At 36.7% G+C, this 24804-nt stretch overlaps 3 protein-coding genes and 2 pseudogenes across 3 annotated transcripts; 3 read left to right on the top strand and 2 right to left on the bottom strand.

The window, feature by feature from the left end:
* The first annotated feature begins 3923 nt into the window (after positions 1-3923).
* LOC130502907 (GATA transcription factor 9-like) lies at positions 3924-5391 on the top strand. The gene is made up of 2 exons (XM_056997662.1): positions 3924-4364; positions 4648-5391. Exons 1-2 carry the CDS (start codon positions 4128-4130, stop codon positions 5353-5355), a joined length of 945 nt encoding a protein of 314 aa, XP_056853642.1. The 5' UTR covers positions 3924-4127; the 3' UTR covers positions 5356-5391.
* Positions 5392-9245: 3854 nt separating this feature from the next.
* On the top strand, positions 9246-10355 carry LOC108848714 (glutamyl-tRNA(Gln) amidotransferase subunit C, chloroplastic/mitochondrial). The gene is made up of 6 exons (XM_018622144.2): positions 9246-9548; positions 9638-9678; positions 9749-9804; positions 9882-9933; positions 10010-10096; positions 10206-10355. Exons 1-5 carry the CDS (start codon positions 9327-9329, stop codon positions 10083-10085), a joined length of 447 nt encoding a protein of 148 aa, XP_018477646.1. The 5' UTR covers positions 9246-9326; the 3' UTR covers positions 10086-10096; positions 10206-10355.
* LOC108848713 (uncharacterized) lies at positions 10203-17431 on the bottom strand. Its single transcript, XM_018622142.2, has 20 exons — positions 16375-17431; positions 15908-16023; positions 15592-15800; positions 15342-15461; positions 15097-15225; positions 14880-15005; positions 14568-14623; positions 14353-14452; positions 14166-14283; positions 13878-14087; positions 13481-13802; positions 13297-13390; positions 13092-13200; positions 12696-12970; positions 12333-12460; positions 12021-12255; positions 11756-11944; positions 11036-11674; positions 10858-10946; positions 10203-10782 (listed from the first exon to the last, which is right to left on the bottom strand). The coding sequence occupies exons 1-20, from the start codon at positions 17178-17180 to the stop codon at positions 10635-10637; spliced, it is 4218 nt and encodes a 1405-aa protein (XP_018477644.2). The 5' UTR covers positions 17181-17431; the 3' UTR covers positions 10203-10634.
* Positions 17432-21438: 4007 nt separating this feature from the next.
* Positions 21439-22786, top strand: LOC130502908 (uncharacterized; annotated as a pseudogene).
* Positions 22787-23398: 612 nt separating this feature from the next.
* Positions 23399-24799, bottom strand: LOC130502906 (probable protein phosphatase 2C 61; annotated as a pseudogene).
* Positions 24800-24804: the final 5 nt, after the last annotated feature.

The following is a 24804-nucleotide window of genomic DNA, read 5'->3' on the forward strand; positions in this document are numbered from 1 at the left end:
TTTTTCCTGGATTTGTTGTATTTTCTGGAGTACTCTGATTAGTACGTAATCGAAGAATTAACATATTCCTCAAACTTTTTATGTTGATAGCCTGGTCCATTACATTTAGCTTGATTTTTACGTTCATTAGATCTGGTTTTCTAAAAAATGAAAGATATTTCAGAAATATATTCTAAAAGATTGTTAGCCACACAAAAATATTCTATATGTACACATACTCCCTATCTCAAAGAAAAATTTCTTACCTTCTTTTTATATATTTTACTATTGACAAATTAAGTTTTTAAAGAGAAAAAAGATTCGCTAACAGAGAATGGTTTCCTTTTCTTCACGTAGAGGATGGTTTGAAGTATATGTTACAATTTAGAAAGAAAAAAAAATCCATACCTTAAAGTTCGAAGATGAAAGTTCAGAATGGCATGTCAACGTCTTTCTGATTTGATGACTGGTCAGAACTAGAATGTCTAATGGAGAAAACAGGGGATGGTGGACCTATGAATATGGGTATTTGACTCCATGATACAGTTGCTACAGTAATACAAAAGCACAGAAGAAGAAGGTATTGAGTGGAGGTTTATAATCTCATCGAGCTGGAGATTTTAAAGATAAAAAACAGATGTTTGCAGAGTGAAGAAGATATCAGATTATGGAAGTGCGGTGTTGATTATAAACCGAGCTTTACTACCAAAGAAACCTGGAAACTCTTGCGAGGGACGCATACACAGGTGGACTGGTTCAAAGGCGTGTGGTTTCGTTACAGCACTCCTAGGCTCTCTTTCCACACATGGGTTGCTATCCTCGACAGGCTTCCAACTGGAGATCGTATATCAATATGGAACGGTGGCACTGTGGTTACATGTCCACTTTGCAAAGACTGCCCAGAGACAAGGAACCACTTGTTTTTTCAATGCAAATACTCGGAAGAGGTATGGTCGAATCTCACCAGAAGGCTTCTGAGAATAGATTATACCAACGTGTGGGATGACATTATCCTCCTGCTCACTAAATGTCGAAGCAAACTGGAGTTATTTTTGCTCCGATATGTGTTCCAAGTCACTTTATGTGCAGGTTGGGCTGAACGGAATGGGAGGAGATTTGGAGAAGTTCCCAAGTCAGTGCCGGGGCTTACAAAAAGTATTGACAAACAAGTTCGTAATCGTATCTCAAGCATCAACTATCTGCATAATCCAACTTATCAAGGAGCTATGAGAACTTGGTTCTCCTTTAGATGATCCTATCCTCTAATGTAAAATTTAGTTTTTTTTTCTTCTCTGTTTAAAACAAGTAACTTTGGTTGTAAACAGTTTTTTGTTTGAATTAATTTAACATTCTTTCAAAAAAAAAAAAAAATTCATACCAAAAAAGGATTATAGCACGTAACATTTCATAACTTAATTAACAGGCTAAAAAAATAATTGTTGGGAAAACAAGAAAATAAAATAAACCTTTCAAACCTAGAGATGATATATAGTCATAAGTTTCCGACTATATAACTAAATACAAGCTTACTAAGAGTTTTTTTTTCTTTTTGACTAAAAAGATTACTAAGAGTTATAAAAATATATATCTCTGAAGAAAACGTCTCTGTGTTTTGATAATTAATGTAAAACTTTTTGACTACTCCCTCTGTTTACTATAAAAGATTTTATATAACTAAATACAAGCTTACTAAGAGGATTTTTTCTTTTTGACTACTCCCTCTGTTTTTAAATAATACATGTTTTGAGATTTTCACACTTTTTAATAAAACATATTAAAATTTACTTATTAGTGCATAGTTTTTTGTTATTTTATATTTCCTATATTTCTAAACCAATAAAATTTCAAGAAATGCAATTAATGTTTTTGAGATTCACAATTATTCATAATTAGTTGACAAAAATTACATTGAAAATATGAAAAATACATCTTTTTGAAACAAAAAAATTCCTAAAACATACATCTTTAAAAAACAGAGGGAGTAAAAGATTACTAAGAGTTATAAAAATATATATCTCTGAAGAAAACGTCTCTGTCTTTTGATAATTAATGTAAAACTTTTTTTTTTGACCAGCATGTAAAACTTTTTTTTTTAAATCAGATAAAAACCAGTTGAGGAACATGAAGCATATACAATGAAGGATCTTCGTCGTCGTTTAAACCATTTCCATGCAACAGCATTTTCGTACTCTCTCCATGCTTGACATGCATGTTCCCCCATCAGAGCCGGCCCTGAGATATGTAAACAGAAAATTTGGAAGTCTAAATTTTTTTTTTTTGGAATTTATTTTTATATAGTTTTTTTCCAAAAATTCTCAGTTACGCATGGTCCAGAGCCGACCATGTTCTCCATCAATAATTCAATATTATTGTTAATTTATGGCCGCATAATTATGATTTATTGTACCCGTAAAAACAATGTTTTCTATGAATATGTTTCAGTATCGAGTTAGTTATGCTTAGCTCGATTTAGCTACCATTTGCATTATCAGAGGGAAGTCGGAGGATAAGGTCTTCTTCCCGTTGTTTACGAAGATTTTCTTCTTCTCGAATCTCGAGAGTGATATCTTGAAGCAAGTCTAAACCAGTAATGTACTGCAATGATCAAACCAGTCCACTTCCTCGTTAGAAAAGTTGTAACTTCCGAAACTGTGCAAGTATCGTTGATTTTTAACATATCGCTAGGCGCAAATCATATGTTTAGTAGTTATTCAAGTTATTTGTAGACATAACAATATTACTTTAGAGATGGCAGATGGGCTTATGTTTCTGTTTATAGTGGGTCACTGTTTAACCTAATTTCTTTGTTAATTTGGGCTGTAGTATAGATTCTTCATTAATTGCAATTTGGTCCAACACCAGGATCCAAATAGAGTGGGGTTCATGGCTACTATTATGAAATATCAGTTAAGCTATGCTTACAATTTCTGTGGTAGTTATGAATTCTAGGTCCACTGGCCTTTAATTAATTTCCGAAAACAATTTGAGAGATTAGTAACATTCCAACTAGGATATGTGTTACTGGTTAACACTTAAGCTACTAAGCATTCAAGCAGACCATTTGGACAAACAATATCCAATTTAAGTTTTTGTTTTTACATGTGGGTAGTAGTTTTTTTTTTTTTTGCATGTGGTTGCTTTATCCATTACTAAAGCATAGTATATTGCTAGTCACAGTTAAAAGAAAACCTACATTGATAAAAGGCTGCAAAAGATTCTTCTGGTTCTTTTTTTTGTTAAGATTCTTCTATTTCTTCTTCGGAGAAGCCTAGTAAATACGTGTCTGGTTTGAAGTATCTTTGAAGAATAACGTTCACCGTAAACACAGTAAAACACATTGTTGTGAAATAGATTACACACAGTAAAACATCACAACATACTTGCAAAGCTTATATTACAATATAACTATGTGAGTTTACTAAAATGACAATGTTGTGATGTTGATGTCATGTTCTTGTTTTTCCAAAGTTTTGAGAGTTTTAGAAGGGGTTCAAATTCTACACAAAGATCCACTCCTGAGATCATGGTGGAGACTAGCTTATATAAGGAGTGGGTTGTACATGGACGATTAAGGCCACTTCAAATTGACGATGAACCAAATAAATTCCAGGATTCAGTCCTGGTTTGGTGTGGTTGAAGATATCAGATTCCATCTCATGTGTAGACATAACTCATGGACTTTGTTAATTTGCTGATTTAACAACACCAGAAACAAACAGAGTTTTTTTTTTCACCATCACTCAAGGGCTTTGTTTTCTTTTTGTTCAGCAATAGTTAATATTTTAATTATAAATTAATAGTAAATGTTTATTGGTATTCACCTCCCCTTGTGTTTAAGCAAATGTCCCCTAGAGACATATAGTAATTATTGTGATATTAATAATACAAAAGAGAAAAAAAAAAGAGAGAAAGGAAGAGTATAACACAATAGTCAAAGTTCCCTCTGTTTTAGCTGTCTTCTGTCTCGTTCTAATCTCACATGAACCATACCTTTCTCTAACATCACTCTCCCTTTACACAACCTCCCAAAAATAGACCTCTCCTTCTCTTCCTCTCCGTTACATTCTTCGCTCACCAAAAAAGCCTCTCACTTTCTTTCCTTTTCACTTTCATTTATTTACAGTAATAACCTTCTCTGTTTTGCCCCAATGGAACAACAACAACAGCAACCACCAACTCCGGAGCTCCTCCTTGTCGCCGGTAACGCCGACTCTTTCGTCGTCGACGACCTTCTTGACTTTTCTAACGACAACGGCCAACCTGAAGACGTATTTGAATCCTCTCCTGACTCTTCTGTCGTCTCCGCCGGTACACTCGCCGATAGCTCCAACTCCTCGTCGCTTTTCACCGACGGCAGTTCGTTTTCCGACGACCTCTGTGTTCCGGTACTTTTCCAAAACTTTTTTTTAATCTAATTCACGCCTAAAGGGCTCACCTTTACCATGTTTATATGTTAATTTCATTAAAAACCCACGAATTTGTAAATAGGTCACTCAAAAATTCATTATCTTTCATGATATTTTGATATAAAATATGAAAAATTTGAGTTTCTTTTTCATAATTATAGATATACTTAATAATAATTTTGAAGCAGGTAACGTATTTAGATCTAGAATTATTAAGTAACATTTTTTTCTTCTTTCTTTTGATCATCACTTCACTTATCAGTGTGAGGACTTAGCTGAGCTAGAGTGGCTATCAAACTTCGTGGAAGAATCATTCTCAAAAGAAGACCAAGACAAGCTCCAGTTACTATCCGGCTTACAAAAACCTCAAACCACCGGTTTAACCCAAACCTACCAAACTAAACCAGAACCAGAACCCGAACCAGAACTGGATCAAATCTTCATCCTCACCGACACCGATGACTCCAACGTTTCTTTTCCCGCCAAAGCGAGAAGCAAGAGATCACGCTCTGCAGCCTCCACGTGGGCCTCCCGTCTTCTAGCCCTCGCCGGCGGCTCCGACGAACCCTTTCCTAAGAAGAAACAACACCACAGAGTCATCAAAGAACACGACTTCGCCGGAGAAACCGACGGAGATAGCGGAGAAGCCGGAGGAGAGAGACGGTGTCTCCACTGCGCGACGGACAAGACGCCGCAGTGGAGGACGGGGCCGATGGGACCGAAGACGCTCTGCAACGCGTGCGGCGTGAGGTACAAATCAGGAAGGCTCGTGCCGGAGTACAGACCGGCTTCGAGCCCGACGTTCGTTACGGCGAGGCACTCGAACTCGCACAGGAAAGTGATGGAGCTCCGGCGACAGAAGGAGATGCGAGACGAGCATTTGCTGAGTCAGCTTAGATCCAACGGTGAAGATTTCTTAATCCATTGTAATAACAACCACGTGGCTCCTGACTTTAGACACTTAATCTGATCCACGTGGATACATTCAGAAGAATAAGTTCTTTAATCTTTTCTTTTTTTTTTTAGGTTTTTCCTGTTTTTTTTTCTTCTCGCTTTTTAACATCTTGTTTGATTTTATTTCATGCAGAACACTAATGATATTTTTAATAAATTTTTATTTTCTGTTCAAAATAGAAAACTGTATTAAATGAAAAAATTCATAAAATAGTTATAGACAGGGTAAAAACGAGTTAAGAGATCATCTCAAGTTCTTAACTATGATTTAAGTATCAACTTGTTTCCACTTTATATATTTTAAATTAAATGAATAGTCATGAAAATAATTGAAACAAATCAAATATCCAAAATGGATAAATCCAAATAGTTGTTACTCCTTTTCTCTTCCTTTGTTATTTGGGTAAAGTATCCACACATACATGTGTACATTTCTTTTATAGATATCATGCATATTGGTTACAAAGAAGATCTATTATATACATTTCGATTTAAATTATATTCAGAATACGTTTTCGGGTTCCATGTTACATGATGGTTCCTTGGTGAACGAAAAAGACCAAATTAATATTTCTAAACCGGATCCATTATATGTGAATGTAAAACATGTAAGAAACTTAAGTATGTACGTATTTGCCATGTTCGAGATTATTGTTTATTTTGTGTCCAAATTTAATGAAACAGTAAAATATTATTCACCCAAAAAACACCGAGATCCAAGGTGGATAATCACTCATTTTGACAGATGGGTTATTGTAATTTATGTAACCTAATTATTATTCCCTGAACTTTAACTTCTTTCACGTTTTACATTCTGACAATATTCGAGGAAATATATATGCTGCTTTATTTTAATCTGAAATATATTTAGTAAAATAAAGGGACAAATACAAATTTGCCCAGAAGGAGTATGCAAGTATCTATCTTATTAAAACAGAAATATTACAACTTCTTCTAGGTGCATTTTAAAGTTGGACCTTATGTAATTAATGCTATATTAATCTACTTATTATTAGACATGACTTTTTATAAATAATTAATAACAAACATTACCATAGCTTTTCACTTCTTACCTTATTATTATATCCACTACGCATGTTTCCTTATATTACATATATTTTACTATAAGTTAGATACATCCACTAGCATATTATACTATAAGATAGATTATTAATAATACATCTACTAACATATAATACTATACGACAGATTATTAATAATACAATATATTATTTGTATTCATTAACTTGCATCTATCAATATTAGCAATACTACGAAGACGACTAACTCTATACTTTTAACCTATAAACCATGATATACTAATTTATAACAAAAATGATATTACTGTTATAAATTAGTTTTTATAAAAAATATTTATAGCAGCAATTTGTTATATAAGATAAATTTAATTAAGACCCAAATCTTTTTTTTTCCTGTTTAGAAAAAAAGAAACCTACGAATATAAACCATTAAGTTAGCCAAAATCTTCCGAATAAATAATAATTCTCACCAACCCAAAAAAATGAATTAAAAATATAAAAAAAGATATTATGTTTGAAATTTAGCTCACTGGATCGGTATAAATATGTTCATTTCAGGTATGAGTTTTTCGAGTTCTCAACATTTGGATATAAGTAGGTATTTGGTTTTTTTGTCCGGGTCGATTTTTTTTGGTTCCGGATCATTCTAACTTTTTATATTATAAATCTTAAATAATATACAACATGTATATAAAATATATGAATCAAAAGATAAATCCGCGCAGACGCGCAGATTTATCATGATCTAGTTGTTGCCTTAAAAAAGGAAAATGGAACTTACATTGACGTGCTCGTCACATGCGTTATCATGCAAACCTAACCAGCAAGTGGGAGAAATTTGGTTTACATAATGTATATATAGATATCTCTTAGCCAGCGTTATATATTGTACTTGATATATTGATAGATGTACATAGGCAAAGGTCCACGGACTGTACGTGAAATAAGGTTATGGCTAAACTATATATAATTTGCTTGGTTATCGTATATATAAGAAAAAGGTTGGACTACCTGGCCTCTCCTTGTGCAGTATTCATCACATAGTAATTAAGGTCTCTTTAAGCCTTTAGTAAAAAAAAAAGTAATTAAGATCTCTTATTCACTTTCACGTTAAGCTGCAAAATACCTCTAAAATACTAATATGAATAAAGGTTCACTATAGCTAGGTTACTCATAATAAACATCGAGATCCATCGAGTGACGAGTGCGTCCATAGGATACTTTTTATTTATTTAAAGGATAAACTGATCCCTTAGTGATTATTAGAATTTTATGTTTCCGCATACAATTCATATAACTATATAAGTGCATCAATTCAACATTTTGACTATTATCTGACAATTTACCAAAAGGTAGGCTTAGACAATGCATGCATGCAATCCAAGCACCGTAAATGGGATAGTCTGATGAAAGTCTTAAGATTACCTTTATGAGGAGTATCTAACCAAAAGTTCCCAAATATTCGGTCGACTCCGAGACAAACACACTTAGTACTAAAAAGTGCTACAGAGTGGAATAACCCAAAAGCGTACAATACTATCCGATTCGCTTTTGGAATACCTTCTGATTAATGCCAAAAATATATCGACCATCTATTATAACCCACCATATAAACTATTTGAATCAAAACCCAAATCTAAACTAATCAAATAGTGATAATTTATCTCCTAGAGAGAATCAAACCATGACTAATATAGATATATACTAAATCCCAAAAGAGTTAATTACCACCACTTAGTTAAATATTACAAACTAATAGGCAGTGCCGTGCGAGAACATTGAGAGGCCTAAGGCAATTTTTTAAAAGAAAATAAAATTTATAGTTAAAAATGTATTTATAAGTTATATTTAAATGATATAACTTTTAACAAATAGATAAAATTTAAATGATAAAAATAATTCTTACAAAATATTTTCTTTACAAACAGAATTTTTAATGGATTAAAAACATATATAAAACATAGAAGAAATAATGTGATATACAAACAAAGATTGAAGGCATCTCATAAATAACACTACTTAAACTATTAGAACTTCAGATAGTATAATAAATTTAATTAGAAAAATACCCTATGCAAAACTGAGCTTGAGGGTTGAACACACGTTGACACACCACCAGGGGCGGATCTAGCATACAAAATAATATGGGGCACAAAATATTTTCAACCAAAAATGCATGGGGCAATGAAGACTAAACCATTTAAATTTCTAAGTTTTCCAGTAAATCTAATGAAAATTAAAAATTCTGTATGTGGCACTTGCCCCACCTAGTTATAAGCTAGGTCCGCCCCTGCACACCACTACCAAAGAATATTAACCATTGCACTATGAATGAGCTAGTGTAACCGGGGCCCTAAAATGTTTATATTCTTTGGGGGCCTGAGGCAAATGCCTTTTCAATTTCATTGTAAGCACGGCTCTGCTAATAGGTATAGAAATTTTAAGAGATCACTGAAGCTAGTACATATCTGCTCATGATGTCTGCTCAAGCTGTGGGGGTCTGTTCGTGTGACATTGACATTATTAACTCTGTATTCTCATATCAAATATTGACTGTAATCACATTGGTTTTATCATCACGCACGGGTTTGAAAGCTGATTGTGAAAGTAAAGTGCACTGTTTGAAAGCTTACAACAATTTTTACTAATTTTGGTTGATAACTGCATTATATATTTGGTCGACTTAAAATTTACTTTCCGTCGATATCAGTTCATGCACGCACAGAAAGTGTTAGTAGCAATCTCACAAGCTCAAATCCAAGAGTTTTTTTACACAGTAAAAAACATCCATTTTACTTGGAAGTGACTCGGGTTAAGAAACGACCGGTTTAAAACGGTGTGCTATAATACTAAACTGATTTATTGAATGCCTACCGGTTGAAACCGGTTTACTAATTTTCTTCACAGACACAATCTGGAGACTGGGGAGAGTTTGAATTTAGTAGGCATGGCGGCGACCAGAGCTTTGCTTGCCGCTATATCGTCGTCTTGTGCTCGCAGGATCAAAATCCAATCCTCAACCTCCTCCTCGTCTTCTTCTTGTTCAATTCTCCAGTTCCAAAGACGAGAGAGTATAATAATAGCTCGAAGTTTCTCGTCCGACACGAACTCCTCTCCCGACATATCCCGTCTTGCTGAGACAGCTCGAATCTCTCTCACCTCTGCCGAGGTACCCTTTTCACTTATTAATCGTTTGCGTTTCTCTAAATCTACTTCTTGTCGGAAATTGACTTTCTCCTCCCTCTTCTTTCCCCCTAGATTGAGGAATGTGAACCTAAGATTCGTCAAGTCATCGACTGGTAAATTAATGATTAAAGCTATTGTATTTACTGAGATTGGCTTTTGTAAATTGGTGGGAAAAAAATGCAGGTTTGGTCAGCTTCAACATGTTGATGTTAACAGTGTTGAGCCTGCGATTAGAGCAGGTCTGAATTCATTACACAATTATTTCACTGTCTTTGATCCTTACTCGATCTTTAAAAAAAAAAACAAATACTTGTAGAAATGGAAGGAGGAAGTTTGCGAGAGGATGCTCCCGAGACGTTTGAGAACAGGTTTGATCTTCATAACAGTAGAATTGATTATGGTTAAAGCTGTCTCTACTGAAGTTTTTGGTTTATTCTTATACAGGGATAGTATAAGAGCTTCTATTCCAAGCTTTGATGAGACATATCTAAAAGTCCCTAAAGTAGTAAACAAAGAGTGACTTTTGTTCAGGTACTCTAATACTCTCTAATCCACTGAGGAGGAATCATAATATATCTACTTGTGATATTTTAGCTTCTTTTATATGTTCACAATCTTTGGGTGTGTCTTTCATGCGCAGCTTCACAGATTCATTCTCAGCTCCGGTCCTTGTTACATCATCTATGTTTTGTTTTTTTTTTAAATTGTTTAGAAGAGAAGAACAAAGTAAAACATTGTATACGTTACCTAAACTCTATCCATTTCGTATACAGTGATCCTTGTTTGTAAACCAGGACCAAACAACATATAAGTTCATACAACAAACACCAAAATAATCTTTATAGGTGAAGACATACATCATTTAAAACAGCAAAACAAACATTACATCCCAGAAAGATCCATCAAAGTTGAAAAAAACACACACAAGATGGATCTTGGCTTGGGAATCAAATAGTTAGCTATATATATTCACCTGAAATATCTTTCCAATCAGCTCGTGCACTAGAAGACGCCTTTTAAAAAAAGAAAACAGCTCTCTTCACCGTGTTTTTGTATGATAAATTATGGTTTATGACTGCCAGAACAGTTCGGAGTCATCACTGTACAAGGAGTAATCTTGTATCTCGAGGTTTGCAACGTGCCAGTTCACAAGCTGGGATTGCAACACTTTGCACAAGAACAAAGCCACTGGGAATATCCACCATTCGTTCTCGTCCCTGCAAAACATATAAAATAGCATGTTAGTTGATGTCGATGTGTTGTTAGGTTCGAACTTGAAAGATCATTCTCACATGCTAATGTTCCACGGCTCGAGATATGGAATCTTTTTCCCAGATGATGAGTCATGGTAATGAATATATCCACACACAAACGCAACAACCTGAGATTAAAATAACAACAAGGGCAAAACTAGTAAGAGGAGACTGCAGAAACCAGAGAAGACAGTACCATTTCCATAAAGTAACTTACAACATTGACCAGTGATGTGAGGTTCCACAACGCATAAACGCGAGTGCGTTCAGCAGACCGCCTTGGTCCGTGGCTAAACAAAGCGCTGACACCAGCAGGGAACGGGAAGATGATGCTGAGAGGTAAAACAAACAAAGCGAGAAAAACGGCAACCACAGATATGGAGTAGAGCTGAAGCAGCGTGAGTAGCATTAGAGTTACATCTCCTAGGAGAAGCACCGAGATAACCAAACCAACCAGATCCTGATGGCCAACAGGTTTCGTGTTGTGAATCAAGAAGGAGATGAGTGAGAGGACATCTTTTTCTTCTTTGAGAAACTGTAAGCTACCAATGTCTATGATTGAGCTACTTAGAGACTGTGTGAAATGCTGCTGTTCTGTTTCATCGACATGTCTTTGTGATGCCACTTCATCTACAATGGTGTGAACAAGGATCCCATACTGACAAGACGAAGAAGGAGAAGCCTGAAACCTAGCTAGGTCAACACGTACACCATGTCTTCTCAAGGCAGGGTTTCCATGAGTTTCAATCCATCTCATAACCGAGCGAAACGTGGACCTTAGCTTCCCTTGCTGAACCAAGCGTAGCTGAGCGTTCAGACCAGCAACAAAGCGGTACCAAGTTGTTGGTGAGACCACCTATCAAAAGAAGGTGATATTCAGTAACGACGATAGTTACAGTCACTGACACAACTCTTCAAGAAAAAGAAAAGACCGAACCTGACTCAAAAGACTGGTCAGAATATCATCGCTCTGGAGTGAGTAATAAGCCATGTAACTCCCATTACCTCCAAAAACTAAAGGCATTGGGAGTCTTTGATGAACAGGAGGAGGAAGATCGTTTCTCTTTTCGTCGCCACCAAGGAAGAAATCTAGATGAGCTAGCATTAAATCAGGACTAGCAGCTACCTGCACATAAGCTTAAATCTATTAGCCTATGGTTGGCCCTTTTAGTTTTCTTTTTTAATAATTGGATATGATGTACCTTTAGCCCCTCATATAAAGCTCTTGACCGACACGAGCGTAGACAAGAATGGTCATATTCTGACCGAACAAAGTCACGGAGTTTCTGAAACTTCAGCCTCCTACGTGATTGCTGCCATGACCATGCAAGAGGATAGACAAGAATTGAAAGCACTACGTAAACAGCACCTTCCCACCATCGGTATGCAGCTATAGCATTGATCTCGTCAACAAATCCATTAAACGCAGCCTCGTACCTAGAAAAAGAACCAAATGAGGAGACAAAGACAAATGGTATCTCATAAAAACCAACAGCTAATGACTACTAACTTACACAATCTCCTTTATTTCATCTGGTGGTGTATGAGAAAGATGCCAAGGTTCACTGAAAGTATTAGGGCCTAAGAAATATATCCTATGCATGTGTCCCTGTGATTCCTCCACTCTGCTTGTCTCCATCACCTTAATAAGATAAAGACAAATAATGTATAGGACCTAAAAAAACTGTATATAGAGCCCTCTGGAAACTAATGTATGTTGAAGGGAACTAGTTTGTTAATTGACACACATACTAAGGTGTGGAGAATGATTATTTTGTTATAGCCTAGCAAAACATACTGCCTTAGTAAACTTCTACAAGAAAAATCAGTAGGGAGCACTGAAGGGGCTCAACATAAAAGACAAGACTTGAGCAAACCTCGTTTAATGACTCTAGGAATGGGAATGAGTGATCAATCTGAGAGCCATGATGAGTTGTTGTGGCAGCTCCGTGTGCCTCCTCGCCGCTAACGAATTTCATCCGGGCGACGCTGAAAACAAGTGCAAGTAGAAGGAGCACAACCACTAATAGAATGCCAAACAGCCAGGGTCCACCAAATGTGTATATTAACTCTTCAAGTCTAGTATAACAGTGTGGCATGTGGTATCTATCCGAAACGCATTGGTATGGACATGGCGTTTCCGCAACACCACCTGGTCAAAGAAACAAGTAAACACACAAAAGGCATTTCCTCATTATTAAGATCTTTCCATTTATAGTTATGTGATTCAAGGACTCATAGACTGATCACAGTTTCTCATTTAAAAGAAGTACCTCGAACAGTGACATAAACAGCACGACGGGGAATATCTCTAGCAGGACAAAGATGACAAAGAGCTTCATCAGATCCGGTAACATTCTTATAAGTCCCAGCTGGACATTCCTGTAGTAGATTGATGAAACATGTAAATGGTTGAAGCGTGTTAAACCAAAAATGTTGTGGATAGAAACAAGGACACATACGAGAGTTCAACACTACCTCACAGTATAGACCATAGAGCCCTTTTGGACAAGCTTTACCAGTCAAAGTTCCCGCCTCTCCAACGTTGTCTTCACTAGCACCCAACCCTCCTCTGTAATTAACAGTAGGCATCAGACGTTATGTTCGAAAAACGCATTAAGCTCACAGATTGTTGTGTAATGAACCTTTTTTTTAAACAAACCTTACATAAACTCTTCCCTCTACATTGGCAATGTGATGATAGACATCACCAGTTGGAATGTCTGACCAATGAAAATGAATCCTTCCACCGCTCCCACCACCACCTCCCTTTAGACTACCATTTCCTCCAACACTAGATAGAATCGCAGACCTCGCTATGTCGAGTGTGCGCAAGAACAAAAGCACTGTTCCACCTGAACCACCACCAGGTCCTAGACTTGAATTACTTATGGCTCTCAGCGTCTTCCTGGGACTTTCACCATCAGTTGTTATCGATCCCTCAAGTGATAGGCTTGAAAGTGGATGCTCAAGCGAACCAATCACTTCACAAATTAGAAAGGAAAAAAAAAGATATGTAAGTGAACCAATCACTTCTCTATAGACAAAACGTGACTTACCAATGATTCCTCCACCAGCAACTGAATCTGTTGACTCTTCATTTCCACTTCCACTGCCAAGTTCACACGGTAGATCTGCACTTCCGTAAGAGTCACCACCCTCGATGCAAGTATGATTGTAACACCCGCTTCCACCTTTACCGCCATGTCCACCACCACTCCCAACACCGCTTCTCAGAAACCTACCTGTCCCAACTCCACCTTTGCAGCCTGTGTGCAAAATAGTTAAATATCTCAAAAACTGGTTCATAGTACAAATGAAAAACGAACAGTGTGTGTGTGCATTACCCATCCCGTCTGCAGTTATTTTTCCAGAAGAGCGGACAACTACGGTTCTTGCCAGATGGAAATGGACAACAGATCCTTTAATGAGACCTTCAACAGTAATATCCTCAACACGGCAAATCTGCAACAGACACCAGTTAGAACATTCAAAACATACTTCGTTCATCATGTTTCTTCTGTAAATAAGCACCTGAAGAGTGAATGGAAGAGATGAATTGACATTGCAATCTTCTGGAGGATGGAGTAGCTCAACAGGACAATCTTCACGTTGACAGTAAAGCTTTGGAGTACTTTAAAGATAAACCATACATAAAAGTTTTTACAGACTCAGTACAACAAAGTAAAATGTAATAAAATATCAATGACTTTTGTAGAAGGTCACATCCAAACCTTCTCGGAACTTACAGGCCACCAGTTGATACATTCTGCAAAGGACCACGCAAGACCGCTCCAGCTCCAACCTTCACAAATCATAAAAATAGCTGTTAGCAAGTGATACCTTTTGTCTTCTTACAGGGTTTACCTATGTTAAACTCGTATATCCTGAATATAAAAAAGAGCTTTACTTTGTCCCTATAGTTAATCCACTATAAGTTCAGAGAAGCATCAATGAAAGCTTCAAATCTTTTATTATTCACACACAGTAAATGTAACAGCCCACAAAAGCTAACAGAGTCCACAAGCATACAAAAATACGATCCAGTTTATGTTTCTTACCTGGATACTATAAAATAGAGATAAAATTAGACGCTGTGCTTCAATAGTATCTCCTGTGCCTGTTAGATTTAACAGACCTTGCCCGTGTACTCCTAGGTTTCCATTGGATTGTATCACAGATGACTCCTGTATGGAAGAAAAAACACATAGTAGAATATCAAGCTTGTATATAATTCAGCAGAAAGATGAAGAAAAGATTATTATATGATTAAAATACCTTGAGCACTAACAAATTACTAATTTCTATCATTGAAGTTCCCAAAATTGTCACACCACCACCATCAATAAACATTCTAGACTTCAACATCAAAAACACCTTGACATTCATTCGTAAAGCCCCAAACACCTGATATATATATATATAGCATAGAGATCCAGACAGTACAAGTAAGAAATAAATGAATAAATAAACTGAACAAATATTCAAAATTCATGTGTGTTTTTCAAAATTTAATCGTGTACCTTGATAGCAGAATGGCTCATCAAGAGTTCCTCTGCAAATAATTCGAATTCCGAAGTAGCATAACGAGGAAGCCCAAAGTTTAACTCTCCACCATTTGACAAACTTATTGATCCTTGAACCTGTACAAGTACAACCAGAAAAATATATAATACCACCAACTTGTTCATAGGAAACTAACTACTCACATGGCTTTAGAGAACAAAAGATGATGTTTACAAAATTAAGAATCTTATCTAATTTTTCACAAACCTGGACACGGCTCCAACGCAAGGGAACAGAAACTTTAGCCATGTTTTGGATATACAAATTAGTGTAGAGGCGATGGTAAGGGAACTCCAGGATAAGAGTGTCTGTATACGTTGTCTTATTCTCGTTGTCGATCTTTAAGCTCTCTGAAATAACATCATACATAGTCCCAGCAGCTCCAGCATTTTCTTGACAACCAAAACTACTACCTCCTACAAAAATAAAAATTTACAATTGAACTGTCACAACTACTTCAACACCAAAGTGTACCTCACCACTATCAATTTAAGGAATGGCTATAGACCAAACTGAAGCTAACCATGGACAAAGATTTTAGGATCAGAATGACGGCTGAATACATCAACAGATACACGTCCACCACCTCCACCAGCATAACCATCACCTCCAGACGCACTTATACGACCAATCCCTGCCCTGCGGCATGAACCAAAACAGTATTTTCAGAGATCAAATCTACAACCAAAGCATGACAAAAACTCTCATTAGAAGTTTGGAGCTTTCTGATCTTCAGTTCTCACTCTTCACTTCCAAAGCAAATCAAAGTGGCTTAAAAAAGGCAGATGCTACATGCAGCAAAAATTAAAGGTCTAAGCTTTTATAACCCTAGACCTTAGCATTAAGAGTCAACTCCATAACTTATCTTTTTTTCCTAAACACATCACTAAACCAATGTAAAGCCATAAGAAATCTATTATCTAAACACTTTCCCATTAAAGAAAGAGCCAAAAAGAGTGAAAATGACAAAAAGAAGAAAAGTGTTTCTACATTTTATGTGCCAAGACGAAGATGCTGCCGCCGGACCCACCACCACCTTTAACTCCACCACTGGCCCCATCAGCCAAAACGCTGCCGTTTAGCCCCACACACCCTACCACCTCCATCGCCACTTTTCCGCCGCCACCTCCACCGTAATCAACCTCATTGCTCGTGGACCCACCTCTGCTCCCATAAACCTCCGGCTTCTCAAGAGACGACCAACCGTACACATCGCCGCCCCACACGTCCCCCGGAAGCTTCGCCGTCGTATCGGTCAAGCAGCACGCGCCTCTCCCACCGTATCCCCCACCGGCTCCCTCAACTCCCTCCGGCGTACCGCTCGCCTCCTCCGGCGGCTCCCCAGCCAATCCAGTCGTGTCCACCGCCGATCCAATCCCGAATTCGGCGTTCTCCGCCGCGAGACGGAAGGCTCCGGCGATAACCGTGGAGTTCTCAGCCAATGAGAAGTTCCCGGAGATGTTGACCGTGATCGAACATCCCGGAAACTGGCAGACCAATCTGACGCCGGGCAAGACGTGGAGGTTGCCCCTGCCGGAGATGTAAGAGTCACGTGTGAGATTCAAATCGGCGACGAGCTTACACGTGGAGTCCAAAGAGCCGACGCCGCCTAAGTCATCGACACATGAAACGGACGGTTCGTCGTCAGGGTGAGGCTCCGGCGCCGGAGAAGGTGGTGACGGCGGATTGTAGTCTCCGTCGATTAGTTTCGAATTTGTAGAAACGGTGTAGAGGATGATTATGAAGAAGGCGAAAGGGAGATGGAACCTCATCGTTGGAATTGGAATCAGAATCATGTAGAGATCAGATGATGAGGGAAGCCATGATTACACCAATCTTCTTAACCGTTGCGTCTCTACGAAGATTCAAATTCAGAAATTGTGAGGATTTATACGAAGAGACAGAACAGAGGTTTGAAGATATCGTGATACTCTGTGTCTGAACAGAGGTGGGAGAAGAAAGAAGGAGATTATTTGCTTTGTGTAGAGAGAGAGAGCGAAGAGGTTGAAGGAACGAAGGAAGCGAGAGGCGCGCTTTGTTTGGTAAAATGGTGAGAGAGATTTTTAGAAAGCTTTTAGCTTTCGCGTTACACGTGAGACTTTTTTTTTATGTGAGCCAATGAGTTTATGACATGTGTTTATTTATAAACGACCAAACTGAATTAAAGACCTTTGGTTACGGTCATCAAACTTTACTTTTACTTAATTAATCCGTGTGTTACGAATAAAAACACAACTGATTTAGTTTAATTTAATTTAATGAATCCTTATGTTAGGACATTTCTTTAATTTAATAAAATCCTTATGTTAAAATATAATCCTTCGTTGATTGTAGTGGTTAGAGTCTTTCACTGGATATTACTGTGAGTTCATTAATGATTGACCAGTGTAAATGTCTTTAATAGTAAAAATGTTCGATGCTCCTGGTTGTAAAAAAATATATTTTCACCAATCGATTGTTTAAAAAAGTGTTTTCACCAATCGATTGTTTTTTACTTTTTTTTCTTTCTGAGAAAGGGTTTGAAATTTATCTTGAAGGTTGTAGGCCACAAGCACTGTTGGGAATCATTTACGAGTCATAAAGTCACTGTAAAAATATGGAGTCAAATGAAAAACTCAAATAATGACCCAATGTTATCTCATGTTAATGTACACAAACCAGCAATGCAATCTCTTAGCTGACTAGCAACGTCTTAACCAGCAATGCAATCTCTTATGTTATTGTTTTGTAGTTTTCACAAATCATATTTGCCTTTTTTTCAATTATTCAGTGAAATATAATAACTTCACGAGACAAAGAAAATACTTCACATTAGGTTCAGTAGCAATATGAAAAAGTATTCACTCACTGTTGACTCTAGAATACAATGTGCCAAACTTCCACTCTACCATTTTCACGTCTATGGTTCTTTTTCAAGTCTAGGGGTTGCAATACAATTTTCTGACATGACCTTGTGGATTAATAACTAGGGAAAATTGGATAAATGGAACACTTTCAACTTGAATTTGTCCCTCTAATATTTTTTCTTAGTTAGTTGGAAAAATAGGATTTATATTAATGTTAATACCATAATACCCTCAGATTAACCAAATTAAATTCTCAGTTAAATACATAATATAATTAAATTAGATTTTCTTTTATTTTAAAATGTAAAAAACAAGAAAAGATAAATACGTGTTTACCCTAATTATTTTCTAATTCTTTGATCTTCTTCGTCGAAGCTTTTGAAGCTCTTCAATGGCGATTTTGGCCTGAGGAGAATCACCCCTTCTTCCTGATTAAGCTTACCTTTGATATTGTTTTGATTGGATGATCTTTGGTCCGGTTCCTAAAAATCTCGCCGGAAAACCGTGAATCGGCTGGTCACCGCCGCGAGTTGATCCTATTCGCTGAGTTAATCGTTAAAACTTCTAAGTTCATTGCTTTATAGAATTTAAACTTGATATCACATTATATGTTACAGTTTGTATTATTTGCACAAAAACTTACGAAACTAACCACTGAAAGCGCAAGAAAAAAAAAGAAAACGGCTCCAGATTTCGCAGTAAGAAGGTGGAAGACGAGGACAATATTGTCATTTAGCATTTCATTTAACCTAATCCTTACAAAATAGACCAAAACGACAGCAGTGGCTATCAAACCCGGGTTCTGCAGGTTTAAAAAGAGCAACAAAGACCACTACACCACGTTTACAACACAAGATATTCGAACTTATGTAGTATATATCCATATCTCTATATTAAAGCTCTAAAATAACTTCCCGATTAAATCTCTGTATAATCCCGATTAATTCATTACGCGCTAGGTCCTACCCGACCGCACGCGTTACGCCTAGCGTAGTTTAGAACAAGGGGAAAATTGTCGTGGGTGGTGGGTTCAAACTGCAGATCTACGTACGTATTTTACTTTTATTTGATTGAATTTTAATTAATTTAAGGATCATAGGAGAGAATATACTATGAAAGATATGAAAGATTTATGGTAGATTTAGGAAACATTTTTAACCGAATATGGAAGTTTCCATATTTTTTGGATTTGCCTAGAATATGTATACTAACTACGCAGAACATCATATAGTATGTGAGAAATATATTCTACCTTGAAGCGTCATATAAGGTAAAAAGCAGAACAAGTTATGGCATGTAATGTAGCCGAGCTATATCATTGAGTTGTGGCTATATATCGTTATCAAGATGTAGGTAGACCGAAGACATCTTTTTGATTATAACATAACTGATTTTATCTTTGCCAGAATATACAAGAAATGTTAGTTTATGGCATATATCCTTGATATATCTTGTTTAAAATTTAGAATCCGATTTATAAACTAAGTAGATTACCAGAATGAGTATTCTAACTGTAGGTAGAAGATAAAATAAAATATGATTCTAAATCTTTTTGAAAAAAAATTAAATATATATATTGTCATACTTATGTTTCTAACCGTTTTCATATTTTTTTACATTTTTAAATTCAATTTACTATTTTTTCCATTAAAGAAAGGTAAAACATGTCCAAAATTGACAAAAGTATGAGAAATCCTATTGTGACAAACAAAAGTTCAAAGTATCCCATTTTTCTAATTCTCCTTAATAACTATGACATGTTAAATATAGAAAATAAGAAACAAACTAGATTAAGTTGGAGAAACTAGAAATCTAGTTAACATATTTATAAAAAAACGAGACCAAAGTAATGACGAGGTTTTTTTGCTGAAGTGACAGTTTAACGGTTAATCAAAGAGGGGTCCAACTAATCTTTCTGATTATTATTTTGGAAATGTATGTTTATGTGTTGGAGAATCATGTAGATAGTACTTGTCACGTTTAATGATAAAATATTGATTACCAAACTAAAAGGATAATGACGACAGTAATGTGGATGTAATGACGGGTCGACTTAAAGGGAATACTTCGGGGTTGATTAGTCATGAAGCTATGTTATATTATGTACGTGTGGCTTTGCGAAACCGACATCAAGCCAAATGGCAAGAGAATATATTGACTTTTGTTCAACGTGTTTTGTCTGTTGAGGATTCCTCAAACAGGTTGCGTGTTGGTGCGTTTCCACTATTATACATTCTTTTAGTTGTTTGGGGGTGACATTTATGTTAGAAAGGAAGAAAGCTTAGCACATGAGCAAGGTGTTCTACGTTGTTGGTTAAATAGATTCATAACGTGTGTTTTATATCACACCAAACAAGATGTTGATCTAAACGTCGAACTAGCCGACTTACGAGACACTTGTGACACAATCATTTTCTTTGTCGGCGTGAGATTAATCATGTTAAGACGGTCGGAGACTAAAGATATATATACTGTCTACCTTCAAAACGAATCGATAGTGAAGATTTTCACAAGCTATATCAATAAGTACACACGGGTTTCTGAACAATCAAGATCAATATGTTTTCTACGTGTATACGTATGTGAAAAATAATTGAATTAGCCTATCCTTGAAAGATTAGCAATTATTAAATGGGCTGGATTGTCGAGTTGGACTATCGATCCGAATCCAATAATAAATAAAATAATCTAATAATTGTAGTCCACTAACCTCCTTGTAAGAGAAGTTGACCCTTGAGAGGATTTGATTTTTTCTGCTCTTTAGTGTATGATTTTGATTATGGGAGGACATGGGACATGTAATAGCTGAATATGTTGTCATTTGAAATATTTTACGGTAAAACATTATGATTACTGTTACAGTCTAAGTGCTAACGCTAGATTGAATCATTTAACCATTAGTTGGTTAATACGCATAAGAGTAAGTTGACTTAACAATTACGAGTAATAAAGATAATCGTGGACAGTTGGACGTAGGGATAAATCTTGATTAATCATGGCTTGAGTTCATGATTGGATTATGCTAGGTCTGGAGTTTTCTACCTTTTTAATTAGTTTGTTTAATTAATTAGTGCCCATGGTCTTGCTTAATGCTTAGTAAGAATCAGCGGTTCTGTTAGTTCTTAAGATATAACCGGATCGAATTTTACTTGACCGACCGGCGGGTCCGGTTCTTAAGATATAACCGGTTCTGTTAATCACTTGTCTTTCTGCTCCGTAAAGCACCACCACCACGATCAGAAGAAGCAGAAGAAGAAGAAGAAGAAGGAGAATCGTGTGGAGAAGGGAGATGGTGAACTATGTGCTTAAAATAACGGCAGATCTCGAGAATCTCACTAATCTCCAGCCTTCCGGTGGCTGCGACGATCCCAACTTCCCTTACCTCTTCAAGGTTTCCTCAATCTTCGATTCTGATTCTAACTTTGTTAGGGTTTCATTGTCTCGCTTATGTGGATGTAATGATGATTTAACGAATACTCTCCGTTGCTTGAGCTGCTCAGTGTACTTGTAGGATTATCAGTAAAGCTTTAAGTCTTCCTGTTTATGGTTTCAATTTTTTTTGTGTATTGAAGCTCTATCTCATGGAACTGAGCTTGATTAGGGTTTACTTGGGTGTTAGCGCTTCTTCTCCATTGCTTTGGAGCTGCTCATGGTACTGTAGGATTTAGCATTGAATCTCTGTCTCATATCAAAATCCATGGAACTGAGCTTGATAGAATAGTATACTTCTTCAATGATGATGATGACAGACACAGTATATATTGATCTCCTTGGTGTCTTGCTAGTTTTGTTACATAGGAACAAGTCAGTTTTAATTCTTTATTGTCTTCTTCTCTCGCTTTTTAGCATGAAAAACATTAACAGAATGTTTTTTATGTGTGTGTTGTGTATAGTTGAAATGTGAAAGATGCGGAGAGGTGACTCAGAAGGAAACATGTGTGACTTTGAATGAGACTTTTACTCCTCCTGGTGGCAGGGGTTCTTGTCATCTTGTTCAGAAGGTAAAATCATTCATCTTCACTCTCTCCTCTTCATCTCTTTATGCTTTTGGATTTGATTTTTTGATGGTTTGTCTCCTTCCTTGAGTTATTATTATAGTGTAAGTTCTGTGGAAGGGAAGGGAATGTGACAATGATCCCGGGGAAGGTCGACCTTTAACTCTTGAAGATTCCGAGGCTGGAGAACATGCTCCTCTTATGGTCTTTTGACTGTCGAGGATATGAGCCAATCGATTTCGGGTTTGGCGGATTTTGGAAAGCTCAAGCTGTAAGTTCACACTTAGTTTTCTAATACCTTACTGCTTTAAGCTCTCATGAGTTGAGTTTTTTGGCCTAAACAGGAATCTGGAACTAAGTTTGATGAGATTGATTTGTCGAGGGAGAGGAGTTCACGGAGTATGATGAGAAGGGCGAGTGCCCGTTATGATATCAAACTTCCGTGCAAGCTTCACCGTCACAAGTAAAGTAGCTGAGCGTCTATTCTTCTATCTTCTGATTCTCTCTGCACACTTAGGTGTATGTAAAAACAATGAGAAGATTGTTACTCAAGTTCTATAAAGTTGCTACGTTCTGAAACTTATTCCCATGTTCTCCGCTGTTCTGCTACAAAAAAGCATCCAAAAGTATGAGAATGTGCAAGGAGATATTCACAAACAAAATGCATGCTTTAACTTTAGCTTCTACACGCATTGTACACTGAAGAGGGAATGCTCATGAGATATACAGAGTGAGTGAGGGTATTGGTACTTGTATAAACAAACGTGTGAAGAGGGCTCAACGGACCAGGTGGGACTGAATCTTGTGACTGTTTTTTTTCTTTTTCTTCCGATATATGGTGGTGATATTATCTTTGTTCAGATGTTTTAATCAAATTGATATAGCAAATTACACAAGAGTTTGGAAACACAAAAATTGAATGATTTCACGTTATGAGCTCCAATAGCTATAAATAGATTCCCGTGACGTGTGTCGAAATGTCAACGTCCTTGTTGCTTTTATCCCACGACACACACCACTCCTAACTTCTATATCATTCCATTACTAAGTAATAATCACACGACGTAACATACAACGGTAGATATACACATACGTTCACACTCATAGGCAAACACGCAGAGATCTCTGAGTAAGCTGTTTTTTTGTCATCATCTTTGATTAGTCTTATTTTGTCTTCGCAAGTGTGTTTGTTTAATCATATAAGAGGCTGTGGAACATGTCTCTTTGTTGACAGAGAGACACACGACAGTGATATCATCAACCTAGCCGTTGGATATTTCTGTCTCCACGCATTAGTAGCCGCTTCTGTCACCGCGTTGGCCGCTCCTGTCTCAGTCACCGACTTCATCACCACCTTAGCCACTTCTTCGTTACTAAGCACGTCCCACACCTTTACAATACACAAGAGACAAAAAATAAGAATATTGTTATTTATTTTAACCATAATACTAGTGACCAAGGTAAGCTTAATCTATATAAACTGGTATGGCGTTAAAGCGGTCCAGACTTGGTTTGAACTGACTAGATTATGTTTCATATTAAAACTTGATTTGGCTTATATTGTTTGGGTCATGTTATCCTCTTGGAGATGTATATACGTACCCCATTCCGAAGCAAGGAGCAGAAATTGGTCGCGAGAAGTGATTTGATGCGTAGAGACTTCAGGAGTCGCAATGACACCATAGCTTTTAAGAACGAAGTCACAAAGCCCTAGACATGGCAGGCGGGTCGGTTTCATGTGAAGCCATCTCTAGAATATGAGGCTCTGACTCTAAAGCTAAGACCCTTCCGTTGCGTTTCCTTATTCTGTCCGCTTCGCCTACAAAATCAAATAACAAAAAAAATGCCTTAACCATAACGAAACGTTGTTTACAAACATCAGTTTTATTCATAGTAGTAGCACAAACTTACTTGGGACACTTGGCTTTAGGTCACTGGTTAACTGAACCACCTTCATTTGTCCATTCTCACTTGTTCAATCATAATAGCCCTTGAATCTCCTAGGTTTGCCACCATCACTTGATTTCCCTGTTCAAAAAATTATTGTTTAATATGATTGTATATTTCACTTTACATATGATATATACATGATGAAGAAACAATTTATTCAAGACATCATTTAATATGAAAATTTTGTAAGAATATTACTGGTTTTACAATAACTTACATGTTTAACGGCGAAAACAGCAGCAGTTCCGGATGAGGAGCAATCAAGAGTGTTCTTGAGTTAAGAATCCTTTTGTCCATGGCCAAACACGTACTTTCGCAGATGAGTTTCCAGTCTCGAGTCACTGATGATTGTTCATGTGACCTAACAATAAAGATGGCAACTGGTTCTTTACGATCTTGCTCACCAATTCACCCTTCTCTCCATGACATCAATACTCCCCATAACGCTCCTTCTTCAGTTCCATATCCCTACGATTTTATCATTCATGTTATTAGAAAAAGATACAAACATATATTACATTTTTTGAATATATATGCTAAAGAAAATGGTAATGATTATACTGAACAATACCAGGTGGAGTATGGCAGCATCTTGATTAAAGCCCTGCCTCCAGCTAAAGACGAGACAG

Source organism: Raphanus sativus, unplaced genomic scaffold, assembly GCF_000801105.2.
Source record: "Raphanus sativus cultivar WK10039 unplaced genomic scaffold, ASM80110v3 Scaffold0738, whole genome shotgun sequence".
NCBI classification, from domain to species: Eukaryota; Viridiplantae; Streptophyta; class Magnoliopsida; order Brassicales; family Brassicaceae; genus Raphanus; species Raphanus sativus.

What these genes read in the sequence shown, in the direction of transcription:
- LOC130502907 (XM_056997662.1), top strand. Translation starts at nt 4,128, where the DNA reads ATGGAACAACAACAACAGCAACCACCAACTCCGGAGCTCCTCCTTGTC. An exon ending in CCGACGACCTCTGTGTTCCG is followed by an intron (nt 4,365 to 4,647) that starts GTACTTTTCCAA and finishes TTCACTTATCAG; the next exon opens with TGTGAGGACTTAGCTGAGCT.
- LOC108848713 (XM_018622142.2), bottom strand. Translation starts at nt 17,180, where the DNA reads ATGATTCTGATTCCAATTCCAACGATGAGGTTCCATCTCCCTTTCGCC. An exon ending in TCCTAAAATCTTTGTCCATG is followed by an intron (nt 15,801 to 15,907) that starts GTTAGCTTCAGT and finishes TTATTTTTGTAG; the next exon opens with GAGGTAGTAGTTTTGGTTGT. An exon ending in TGTTTATGTCACTGTTCGAG is followed by an intron (nt 12,971 to 13,091) that starts GTACTTCTTTTA and finishes TTCTTTGACCAG; the next exon opens with GTGGTGTTGCGGAAACGCCA.
- LOC108848714 (XM_018622144.2), top strand. Translation starts at nt 9,327, where the DNA reads ATGGCGGCGACCAGAGCTTTGCTTGCCGCTATATCGTCGTCTTGTGCT. An exon ending in TGAGCCTGCGATTAGAGCAG is followed by an intron (nt 9,805 to 9,881) that starts GTCTGAATTCAT and finishes AAATACTTGTAG; the next exon opens with AAATGGAAGGAGGAAGTTTG. An exon ending in CCCGAGACGTTTGAGAACAG is followed by an intron (nt 9,934 to 10,009) that starts GTTTGATCTTCA and finishes ATTCTTATACAG; the next exon opens with GGATAGTATAAGAGCTTCTA.